Raw genomic sequence first — 13556 nt, 5'->3', positions numbered from 1 at the left:
TAATCTATGCTGAAGGTATGATTTACTGTGCCTAAGTGAGTGCTCAGTACTGAATATAATATAGACTTGATTCATCCAAATATGTAACTGAATTTCATAAACAATACAGAAAAATTAAGTAAATGTGCAAGTAACTTAATTAGTATATTGATATATTACAGTTTCCAAGATTAGCAACATTATGCTAAATGTTGCTAATACTTTGGAATCTCGGAAGTAATAACGACGTCTCAGCTAAACAGAGTAACGTGGCTGATGTGTAAACACACTACGTTGATACACGCGTACCCACAGGAATAAAATGGCATATGGTTTTTGTTTGGCAAATAATCTACAGTAAAGCAAAGAACGCTAGCATTTGTAGCAACAAAAAGCTTTATTTACAAAAAGATTGTCTGCACACGATGTGTCAGTTCGTCACAACCCATTTCACAGAAAGTGGGTATAATAACCAGTCGGATTGAAATCAGATCTCCACTGTTATACTTGATCTGACAGCGACCATAATCGCTAATTTTATCAACCAATCTGATAAAGTCTTATATCTTCGCGTTTGGAGACTGAGCAGTGTGGCCGAAGAGCACGAATGTGTACTGAACGATTTGATTCACTTTCAGATTTTCGAAAGCTGCATTTCCACTGGCTAATTCAAATGTAACCAGAACATGGCCCTTAAGCGGTCTTCGTCAGATCTTCACGTAGGACAACGGATATCTGATTTTAATCAGATTGTTACAAAAACCATACGGCGATGTTAATACATATTCAAAAACACAATGTACGAGGTAAGACACTTTTAAAACGAAACGGAAGCATGAATTGCAAGAGTGACTTATAGAGAAGTTGTAGATTCCGCCGTAAGGCATACGGTCCCGTAATCCGTTTTGCACTCCGCAGGGCCACCTAAGTCTGACTGCGACGACAGTGGTGACTCAGATTTATCTTTCCACGTGGTGGCTATGTCTTCGAATGTCCTGTTCTTTGTCTCTGGCACAAATTTAAAAGTAAAGATCCAGAAAAGTGCCAACAGTGCCGAAAATGGAAGAAATGAATAGTCATTTAGCCCCTTCTGAAAGTAAAGAAAGAGACTTTGGAAAAACAAGGAACGCTATTGTTCGCTGACAAGAAACGTATGTAATAATCTGGATACGGAAATTCCACTAAAACAAACCTTATTTGGGAATCAGAGTGAGAATAGCTTCTAAAAATATCACATCATCTGTTGAATGTAATTTTTTATGTTATGTATTTTATTCTAATATGCCCTTTCTGTGTATATATATATCAATGTTGTAGGGTTTAACCCAATTTCAACACAAGATAGGCTATACATGGAAAGAACCGCCGACCCACGAGAAACTACTGGCGTGCTTTCTCACGTACCCACATTGGCCGAGATTCGAACCCACGCAGACAGGGGTGAGACGGCAGTGATCTGTATCAGTGAGTGCTTTAGATCACTCGGCCACTCGGGGCCCTCTTATACACACACACACACACACACACACACACACACACACACACATATATATATATATATATATATATATATATATATATATATATATATATATATATATATATATATATATATATATATATATATATATTTAGTTTGCTATCTAATAGCTGAGAGTCTTAAGGGAGTCAATATATCGTATCTCCAAATATTGCTTCATATAAAGCAAAATGTTGTGTTTTGGGTATTCGTCTTACCGATGATGTTGATGATGATGATGATGACAGGACATTTCTTAAACAAACAAGAAGCCCAAATCGTTCATCCGTCTGAAACTTGAATGATAGCTAAATGCAAGAGCAGTTGGCTAAGAAACATGAGTAAGTTAGATGCCTTCTTTGAAATTTCTTCTAGTACTGCTGAATCTATCTGATACGAAAGCAATTGCTTCCCGGTATCTCTACTTTATATAAAAATCCTTACTGGATGACACAACAGCATCATGTGTCCCATATTACAACGCCTCTGTACCAGGACGCTTTTGATCAATTTCTATTAAGCGGTTTTTAGTGGGAGTTGAGCAAATGTTTTTTTTTTTTCCTTCTTTTTTCTAGTTTTAGTAATGACAACCATGCGTTTTGGTAGATCAACATCATTGATATAAATATGAAAGGTCTTTACGCTACGAATCTACTTGTAACCCTCTATCAAACGGTTTTGTGGAGGAGCTTGTTTAATATTGTTCCATTTTTAGCAGCTGCCGCCATATTAAATGGCAGATTAGCATCATTTGTAAGAAAGAGCAAGACCTTCATGCCAGATCTCATTCAATCTAGATATTCAAATTCTGTTCAATGGCTTTTAATATGAGACATTTAAAGTATCTACAGTCAGTTTGATTGATATGGTTCTGGGAAGAAGTCTTCTAAACGCTTGTCTATTCTTTGTAACGGCAACCATAAGCCATATTTGATGGCGGATTGGCATAATTTGCATACATTTTGGAGGCTTGAGTTATTTCTGTCTATAATGGTCAAATTCTGTTTGATAGAAGTCATTAAAATATTATTTTTATTTCCGTGTTTCGTAACAACTGACATATTTGATGCCGCATTGAGATTATTTGTGCAAATATGAAAATCGTCTATTCCATAATGCTTTCTTTAAAATTTGGCTAAATTTTGTGGTGGGATTTTGAGACGAAGTTATCAAAAGACTTCTATTGTTTAAGTAATGGCTGCTGAATTGGATGATGGATCAACGTCCATTGAAAAACTCTGAAAGGCCATGATGCCAGTGTGCTCTATGTAATGTTAGTTCCAAACGGTTTGTGAGAAGTTGTAAATAGCAATTGTGAAGGAATGAAGGAAGACGCACGACAGGCCAAGGTTCACACCATATATAGAGCTTAGATGGATTAATATACATTATCAATATGCATTTTCTTCTATCGATCGTCATCATGGTCGTCGTCATCATTACGTATTTTGTGTCCATTCCATCTCATTATGATGAAAATAATTTTGACCACCATAATTAAAAAAACACCTTAGTGTCTGACACACCGATCTCATTCGCCATTTTGTATTCGTTGAACCTTTTGCAAATTTCAAGATGTGATGGTTAAGCAAATGATGCACACTTGTGTATTTTAAATTTGGCCAATATGATTATTTATTTTAAGCTTATCTAACATTAGTTTGGCAGTAAGTATGTTTCTAAGAACTATGTAGCTTTTGATGCGTAATTGCAAGCATTTATGTGTATCTAGCTCTACCTTGCATACACAGTTGTAATGATACTACTGACTATGCATTGGCAAGAAAGTAAGTATGTATATGGAGACCGAAATATTCATTCATAAGTTTTCATAATTGATAATGTGGCCAATGCCGTTAAAAATCAACTAACCACCGAACCAACCCTACAGACGTTAGCGTGACCAACAAATTTTTCAACAGGCGCCGTAAGCCACAGAGAACTTAAATTTTTACTTTTTGATATGAAACAATATTCTACACCAAATTATATATATATATATATATATATATATATATATATATATATATATATATATATATATATATATATAAGTATGCTAGAGAATTTTTAATTCGTACTCTACGGAGATTCCAACCCAGGTAGGCGGGTAAACGGCACGCATCGCCTTGCCTGCACACATGAGCCCATATTCCCTTACGACTAATCACCAAAAAATGATGTTACTCAATCGGTCTTATATGCACAGGTGTGCAGCAGACACGTTTGCATGACGACCTAGTAATTAGTTCTCGTATATCTAAACGGTTATTCTGGATTGATAAGAAAGAAATCAAGGTATATATAATTTATTAAAGAGAATTATAAATATACACCAGACAGAACGGAAAGTGCGATCCCTGGATTCCTTTAGAAGAATGCTTGATAATAGTAGGCAAAAATAATATTTTAATACGAATAATAAATACTATCACCCAGGTTAGAGAATTTTTAATTCGTACTCTGCATGGATTCGTAGCCAGGTCCGCGGGTAAACGGCACCCATCGCCTTGCACACACGAGCCCATATTCCCTCACGACTAATCACCAAAAAAATGATGTTATTCAATCGGTGTTATATGCACTCGTGTGCATCACTCTAACCTGTATGATAGTATTATTTGTATTAAAATATTAATTCTGCCTACTATTATCAAGCATTCTTGTATTGGAATCCATTGATATTACTTTCGTTCTGTATGGTGTGTATTTATAACTCTCTCTCTCTCTCTCTCTCTCTCTCTCTCTATATATATATATATATATATATATATATATGTGTGTGTGTGTGTGTGTGTGTGTGTGTGTAGCTACATTGACAAGCAAGGGATCTCACTACCGAGAGAATCAAATACATTGTGCGTGAGTCGAGCTTTGAAGTCTAATGTTTTCTCTCTTTCCATGGACTTCAACAAAGCAGATGTTGCCAACAGAAGGGTTCTTAAACGCGCGAATACTACAAATAATGTATGTATAATCACCTAATCACCACACATCACGAACTTATAACTTCACACTTGCATGATTTGTCTACATTCGTATGACTTATTAGCAAGCCTTTCATAGCCGAATATTAGTACTTCACGCCATGCAATTCAAAGTACTATCCAAACATCCAATACAAAAAATGTCCTGTCTCAAATTACTAAACACGTATGCCAAAATAACCAGAACCTTCCCCATGTTAATAAATTATTGAGGTCCAATTTATGAATATATTCATTCCATGTTATCAGAAAGTCTTATGCATAAATTAAATTTTCAAGTAATCTCTAAATCAGCAAATTCCAAACAATTACGCAAACTAGCAATTGGACCCCTGATCAATATGCATGGTAATGTTCGTTTATTTGAAAACTGGATTGTAAAGATTGAGCCCCTGTTGTTTCTTAGGAACCTTAGGTCATAAATAATAGTGATATATATATATATATATATATATATATATATATATATATATATATATATATATATATGGTGATGATGCAGTAGAAAATGTTTACAGGGACGAACAAGAGATGGACTGTCCTATCTATCCGTCCATCTAGACAGACAGACATACATGAGATAATAAATCTGAGTAGAACATCCCTTTTACCTGTATGTAGGGAAAAGCATATCCAACTGCAAAATTTGACATCCAGTTAACAAGGACTGATACACTGAGAGCGGCTGGCCTGGGACCTTGCGAGAAGAGCTCGGCAACTATTAGCCACGGTATGGAACCTTGAATTACAATGGAAGGAGTTACTATGGGAATGAAAGCAAATATAAATTATACAGATATCTTGTCTTGATGAAAATCATTATAATGTGGCTTGTTAACCTAATTTAATATGGCAACATCAAACTGCGTTTGAACAAGACACACAAATTTATATTTTGATATCATAAGATCTAGGTACCCGTCACTCACCTGGTCCAAGTGCAAAGAAGACAACGTAGAAGAGCGAGGCCACTATATTTAATATCTTGAACCAGTCAGCTAGATACTGAAAAAGAATGGTTGGTCTCCTAAATGAGAGATAGCGATACTATAATGTGATATAACATGCACAATTAATAACATTATATGCGTTCATGCAGTTTAACCGTGTACTCGTGCTCACAATACACCTGCCTTTTTCATGAGCAGACATATTTTTTAGGAGAAAACACAATACTAAATGTTTAATCTGTTATCTTCGATTAACCAAAATTATTTTTGTGAATTATAGGATTAACGTAGTTTGAATATTCAAACCTCTCTTTCGCTGTCTTCATTTCTCTCTATGTTTTATAGGAAGAAAGATTTCATGTGCCTTCAGAAGATAATTTGGTACAAAAGAAAATTATAAAATTTTGAATCTACCGATAATTACCCATGATTTCAAAGACATGGAAATGGGGTTTCAACCCCGAAATCTTCCTGTGTTTTTGAATTATTCTCTAGCAAAAGGTTTTCAGAAATTGAAAACAAGTCCTCAATGAAATAGCCCCTGTCACTGATGCACAATTATGCAATGTTAAATGAGGTTTCTAAGTATATATATATATATATATATATATATATATATATATATATATATATATATATATATATATATATATATATAATCGAGACGAAATTACGTCAATCTGATTAATGTTAGCAAAATTTAAGTCCAATAAATGAAAATTTTGTAAATTCTCAAGCAGCGATAAACATGAATATATTAAGCTGCTGATAGGTTATGATTAATAGGCACGTCTATGTCATAACGCCAACTGTCAATCAACACCAAAAGGTTATGGTGAATAGAAAGAGCTGTCATAACGCTAACTTTCAACAATACCGATAGGTTATCTTGAATAGGCACAGTTATGTCATAACGCCAACTGTCAATCAACACCGAAAGGTTATGAAAATAGGCACAGCTATGTCAAAACGCAACTGTCAATCAACACCGAAAGGTTATGGAAATAGGCACAGCTATGTAAAAACGCCAACTGTCAATCAACACCGAAAGGTTATGGAAATAGGCACAGCTATGTCAAAACGCCAACTGTCAATCAACACCAAAAGGTTATGGTGAATAGGCAGAGCTATGTCATAACGCTAACTTTCAATAACACAGATAGGTTATATTGAATAGGCACATCTATGTAATTACACCAACTGTCAGTCAATACTGAAAGGTTATGGAAATCGGCACAGCTATGCCATAACGCCAACTGTCAATCAACACCAAAAGGTTATGGTGAATAGAAAGAGCTGTCATAACGCTAACTTTCAACAATACCGATAGGTTATCTTGAATAGGCACAGTTATGTCATAACGCCAACTGTCAATCAACACCGAAAGGTTATGGAAATAGGCACAGCTATGTCAAAACGCCAACTGTCAATCAACACCGAAAGGTTATGGAAATAGGCACAGCTATGTCAAAACGCCAACTGTCAATCAACACCGAATGGTTATGGAAATAGGCACAGCTATGTCAAAACGCCAACTGTCAATCAACACCAAAAGGTTATGGTGAATAGGCAGAGCTATGTCATAACGCTAACTTTCAATAACACAGATAGGTTATATTGAATAGGCACATCTATGTAATTACGCCAACTGTCAATCAACACTGAAAGGTTATGGAAATCGGCACAGCTATGCCATAACGCCAACTGTCAATCAACACCGAAGGGTTATGAAATTGGCACAGCTATGGCATTACGCCAACTGTCAACAAAATCGAAAGTTTATGGTGTATAAGCACAGCTATGCCATAACGCCAACTGTCAATCAACACCGAACGGTTATGGAAATAGGCACAGCTATGTTATAACGCCAACAGGCAACAAGACCGAGAGGTTATGGTGAACAGGCACAGCTATGGCATAACGCCAACTGTCAATCAACACCTATTCTTCCACACAATGATTGAGGATCATTGTAATTATCATTATATTTATTTTGATGATGATATTGACCGACTTTTATTATAATCACCATTACTGCTCCTAACTGTAATGTTGATGTCATATATTTATTATTATATTTTATCAAATGAAAATATAAACAATACGCTTATTTAATTATGTTAAGAAAATAAATAAACAATAGTTAAAAATTAATTTTACTTAAAATAGATGCTCCATTAATGAATGACTGAATTAATCCAAACGTCGTCTAAGTTGAAATCTAAACATTAGTTCTAAATTAATGTTCCATAGCTTATCTATTAAATAGTAATATAAAATATCGGCACGGACTTTATTTGTTAAAAGTTTTAATAGACAACATAATCTTAAATGTGCGTCCATACCACATTAATTGTTTGAATGAACATATGCACAGCCTTGTCCATGCTGATATTTTGATGATTCTATATTGATTTTAGTAGTAAATGAATGAACACATAAGATGATTTGATAACCGGAAATAAAATAATGTGTAGGTAAAATCAAGAGAAAAAGCTCGGTAAGGTAACTATACTAATCTAGTAGCAATAATAAGTACTAACACTGGAGTCAGGGTCATGGTGATAAGAACACAATATTGTATTAACATACAATTCAAAGGTGATAGTTTTATGAATACTATACTTTATAATATACCATTTAATTGTCTGCCCAAGAATACGCCTGAATTTTATCGTCAAATCCTTAAAGTAGGAAAACGATGCTGTCGTTTTCTGATTCCGTATTGCCGCCATACTCTCCAACGAGGCTGGAACTTTTTTTTTTCCCGCGATGTATCTTGGTTACAACTGAGCACGCGTGAAAATCTATCCAATCCCGTAGCCTCACTTAACATAAAAATACAAAATGAGTAGCAATCTCCTGAACAAATCTGTATCATTAAATTCCAATTCGTTTAATTCCGCTCCAAGTAACTGTAAAACTTTCTATGCCGTTCACATGCCAAGTCCACATCGGAGTCTGTCACAATGTCTCGCCAGAAATAGTTCATAACGCCATCAGCCAAGCCTCGATATAATCCTTCCTAATTATTCAGTTGGTCATACCTTCCTCGATGCAAAAATTGACAACTGCATAATGGATGTAAATCACATATGTGTCTGATAACCCTATGCATCGAAGAACTCGTGTTATTAATAATGATATTAGTGAAAATAAGTTAATGTTGTTAAAAACGTTTCATTCATAAAACGATGTTCACGTTCATATTGGATGTTACAATAAGTAAATTCTATAAATGGGCTAATATGAAGTTCGTATCAGATTGATTGTGCAATTTCTTCTTTTTCAGTTACTTTTTGTGATTTTATTAATTTACTTGAAAACTGATTGGCATATAACAAACAAACCCCATCCTCATATTAATTGAATCTTTTATTTAGGCTGACAGAAAATCTGGATCATGACTCGACGCCTCGTACATGTTGATGATCCAGATTTTCTGATGCTGACAACTCGACGTGATCTAGCAAACAAGATCGCATTACTGTGATATATATATATATATATATATATATATATATATATATATATATATATATATATATATACTGTACTAACAATGAGAGCTAGGATGATGGCGACGAGGATATTACACTGTACTAACAATGAGAGCTAGGATGAAGGCGACGAGGATATTATACTGTACTAACAATGAGAGCTAGGACGATGGCGACGAGAAAGTTATGCTGTACTAACAATGAGCTAGAATGATGTCGACGAGGATGCTAAACTGTGCTAACAATGAGAGCTAGAATAATGGCGAGGAGGATGCTAAACTGTGCTAACAATGAGAGCCAGGATGAAGGCGACGAGGATGCTAAACTGTGCTAACAATGAGAGCTAGGATGATGGCGACGATAAAGTTATGCTGTACTAACCATGAGCTAGAATAATGGCGAGGAGGATGCTAAACTGTACTAACAATGAGAGCCAGGATGAAGGCGACGAGGATGTTATACTGTACTAACAATGAGAGCCAGGATGAAAGTGACGAGGATGCTAAACTGTGCTAACAATAAGAGCTAGGATGATGGCGACGACGATGTTATACTGTACTAACAATGACAGCCAGAATAGTGGCGATGATGGTGTTATACTGTACTAACAATGAGAGCTAGGATGATGGCGACGATGATATTATACTGTAAAAATGATGAGAGCTAGGTTGGTGGCGCTAAGAACACCATTTTATTGCCAATGTGAACCATGGTAATGGTGATGAGACTCCTACACTTTATACAATTAGACTCAAGGTCTTGTTGATAAATATTTTGTACTACACATGATAGATTTTTACCTTGACTGTACCATCCTAAAACTGAGAGCAAACATCGTGCTGATGAAGCTACTGTACAGTACAAACACTGAAATTTAGTATGGTGTTATTAATAATTGTGTACTGAACTAATCTGTGAGCCAAAGTGATGATGATGATAAATAAGATGATGGTGATGACAACGCTGTACTAACAGTGAGAGCCATGGTGATGGTAATGAGGACGCTGAAGAGGAACATTCCCCCCAGCCCTAGGAGATGCAGGGTACGGCGTCCCACCCGATCCATTAGGGGTATCGTCACCAGTGTCATCAACACCATGGTTCCTCCAACCCCGCTTGTGGCATGAGCAGCAACCGACTCTTCCATACCACTGCTCTTAAACAGGGTGAAGGAATAGTAAAATACCTGAAATACAACAATCAAAGGGAAACCGTTTTAATGTCAATGAATGATTATAAGTATCTAACACCATTAAAGCTAGTGTATTGCGGCATGATAAATTTAATCATAGTAATACCTTTTGCTTCATGGCAAAACATATATTATGTATCATTTAATGCATGCAACTGTTGTGACTTTGCAGAACAACGCTTCATAAATTTTGTTTTTTAGTAAAACGCACATTTTGCAATAATTTTTACAAACATTCTGTTTGAGGCATTTCATAATGAGTACGTTCAATATTTTGATACTGCTGGTTTGAAGAGTTTTTGCAACTTTGTGTGTGGTTATTAAAGTAAAATAAAACTTTTTTCTTTATTGGTCCGGCACTTAGACTGTTTCCTTATTGTTCATCTTGTAGTGAGTTTGTGAGAACCTTGCTGAGTTTGTAATTTCAGTCGTCAACATAGTTTTGTAGACAAGATAGCATAACAAATCAATGGAAACGCTAGCACTGAAGCTAAACTTTATGTTGCAACGTTTTGTAACGTAAAATATGTGCAAAGATTGTATCTTCGTGCCAAACGTTTTGTGGCATTTGCTCCCAATGCATGCACTTTTAAAATTGAAAATAAAAAGCACAATATCTCACTCAAATCAAATTGTGTTTGTATTTGATTCACAAAGTAACGGAATTATTGGAATGAATTTGACGTTTTATGAACTTGTTATCTGCATTAAAATAAAATTGTTGATTAGACTGGTCTTTCACAACCATGTCGCCGAACTTCAAAGGAATACGAGTAACTGATCCCAGCAGGTTGGTTTGCCACAAGCGTATAAAAACTCAGTTTAAGTTTTCAATGAAGTGCAAAATATACTGGTGTCTTATTACACATAGGGAATGTTTTTGGTGTTAGAATGAGGAGTAAAATAAACATTTGGTGGTCAGTACTCACTGCATTTATTCCAGAGAGCTGCTGCGAGAGCTGCATGGCAATACTGATAAGGAGAGGCATCCGGAGGGACCTCTTCTTGAAAAGTTTTATCAAATTTATCTGAAATGATGCGTTATTGTGAAATTAATAATACATTTAATAACTTCCTGCATTTTATTATGGAATGGTTAATTCAAGCTGGCTTTAGGTTTTAAATCATTTAAAGAAGATTAAAATATGTTTCTAAATTTGAGAGAATCTAAGGCCATTCTCGTGAAGGTCAATGGGGTGTAGTTAAATTGTCACCATCTGTACAAAACATGTTGTCGTTGTTACTACTGAGCATCTGTGGAAGTGTTATCGCCAGAACTGGCATTCAAATTCAGTTAACCTCAGATAATGCTGAACTGTAGGAGCAAGCTGACTTACTCTAGCCTCGGTTTCCTGGTGCCGGTACTCCGCCTTCATTTCTTCCATATCATCATCCACCAGATCAGTACCCCTCAGTATCGCCAAAGCTGCCATGTGAGTATAAATATTTAAAGCTCAAGATCTCAAGAGGTTATTGCGATAAGAGAAGCATTGCTCTACAGTGCGAAAAAATAACACCCATTAGTGTTGTTATTGTAAAGTAAACAAACCAACGAAATTTATATCCTTGTAAAAACATAACATGATCCATAAATTCCATCAAGAACATGTGGGTTTTCAAAGATAATCAAAGAAAAAGTATGACACTTGTTTCAATGTCATCGTCGCTTTGAGTTCGTTAAACAGTACACATGGCACCTGTATACATACACGACCGGTAACGGATGTTACGGGCTGAAGTCTATTACTGCATACAAACATGATTGTGCCGCACATGACGGAGACCTATATTCTAGAAGAATAAATGTGTGATGTGTTAACACCAGATGAACGGTGAGAATATCAGGTCAATCAAGAAGACGAAGAAAGAGCGAATAGTACACAATAAAACAAATATATAAGAGCTAGGAGAAACCAGTTAAGTTGACACAGGACATAATAGATCATCACAGAGCTACCAATGAGGAACACTAAATCATTATTGATTTATGTCATGCTTTCCTAACAAGATTACATAACGGGGTTTACAGTAACTTTTTATCGCCATGTCATTGGTATGATAATGGCGTAATTATATGCCGTTAATATGATAGATACAGATATCAATAAAAAATAACTAAATGAGAGAGTATATGTAGAGTCTACTACAAAATCAAGTTTCATTATTATTCTCACTGTTCTAATGTTTAATTGCATACTTATTATCTACATAATAAGAAACTGTTTCATAATGCCATTAACATTATTTAATGTTCAAAATACTAGGAAATAATATCTCTCACACACAGACACACGCACAAACATACGAAGCATGTACTTGTCAATTTGTTTTCACCAGACCTTTTGAAATATTTGTAAACTTAGAGACTTAATTCTTGAAAAAAATTGATTTTGTACTAATGATTTGGGGATGTCTCTGTGTGTGTGTGTGTGTGAGTGAGGGGGGGGGGAGAGAAAGAAAGAGAGAGATGTATTTAGTTTGGGAATGTGCTGTATGATTTCATGCATTTAATGTGGGATACTTTACAGTATCAATGATTTAGATCTAAAAATCCTAATAAAGTATCATCTGTTTTTCAAATGAGCTCTGCTGATTCATCGTAGCAACAATACTGAAAGATATACATAAGACATGCAGGAAATTAAATGCCCGCAATCCATGCATACATAAAATGCATATTATATTCTAGGTCTCGTACAATATTAGAAATTGACAAATCCTATAACATACGTAACATCACAGTACATACGGTATGAAGAACACCATATATGTGACATTACAATGTACAAGTACAAAATCTGGACTTATAGGATTAAACTACTCCATATAACATGTATCACGTTGTGAAATCGCGGCATAAATGTACATACCGAAATTTCAAATTGACACAAACCTAATTCCAACAATAATACATGTTACTTTGGTGAAAGCTTAACTATATAATATTATTATTCCTATTTGACAATGTTTTAAACTTTTTTCAATCATATACACAAACAATACTGAGAAAGCTAACCTGAAGCTTTCGTCCTCACACTATGGACTCCATCAGCAAATTGATTTAATATCTTCTGTTAACATCGGTCGATGGAATGGTGGGTGATGTTAACAGATTGTCCCGGATACGTGGCAGGTTGTAACGGCACCAGTCCCTGTTCAGCGTCGGTCACCATCGAAATTCACCATCCAAGAGGAACGAAATGGCGTATTATCTTTCTTGGACAAAAACACCTTCAGAAACAACGAAGGCACTTTTAAAAAGGTTTCTAACAGGCTCAATGCTAGTCCTAATGAAAGTAGACCAACTGGGAGAATAGTTTCGAAAAGTAAATCATCCTATCATATGTGAAAGAGACTTCCGAATTCTTCCAACTACACAAAATAAATGTGTTTTTCAAACCGGAGCGGACCCTAAGACGGATGTTAGTT

The 13556-nt window shown here is 35.4% G+C and overlaps 1 protein-coding gene across 3 annotated transcripts in view; it reads right to left on the bottom strand.

Annotated features, from left to right (window-relative positions):
• Positions 1 to 357: 357 nt before the first annotated feature.
• The window catches only part of LOC149794087 (solute carrier family 2, facilitated glucose transporter member 1-like), a 63911-nt gene continuing 50712 nt past the window's right edge, over positions 358 to 13556 (bottom strand). For 2 of the 3 annotated variants that reach the window (XM_089968046.1, XM_089968047.1), the window contains 6 exons: positions 11465 to 11553; positions 11057 to 11155; positions 9909 to 10121; positions 5415 to 5490; positions 5097 to 5224; positions 358 to 1069 (listed from right to left, as the gene is read on the bottom strand). In XM_089968046.1, coding sequence (XP_089824172.1) covers positions 833 to 1069; positions 5097 to 5224; positions 5415 to 5490; positions 9909 to 10121; positions 11057 to 11155; positions 11465 to 11553 — 842 coding nt within the window. In that variant the 3' untranslated portion in view covers positions 358 to 832. The remainder of the gene's footprint in view (positions 1070 to 5096; positions 5225 to 5414; positions 5491 to 9908; positions 10122 to 11056; positions 11156 to 11464; positions 11554 to 13556) is intronic. The other variant, XR_016422957.1, reaches the window with a different exon arrangement.

The sequence above is a fragment of the Sinohyriopsis cumingii genome, chromosome 8, assembly GCF_028554795.1.
Source record: "Sinohyriopsis cumingii isolate HCF-2022 chromosome 8, ASM2855479v2, whole genome shotgun sequence".
In the NCBI taxonomy this organism is placed as follows: domain Eukaryota; kingdom Metazoa; phylum Mollusca; class Bivalvia; order Unionida; family Unionidae; genus Sinohyriopsis; species Sinohyriopsis cumingii.
The sequence above is the reverse complement of the archived record's forward strand: the minus strand, read 5'-3'. Positions and strand labels throughout refer to the sequence as shown.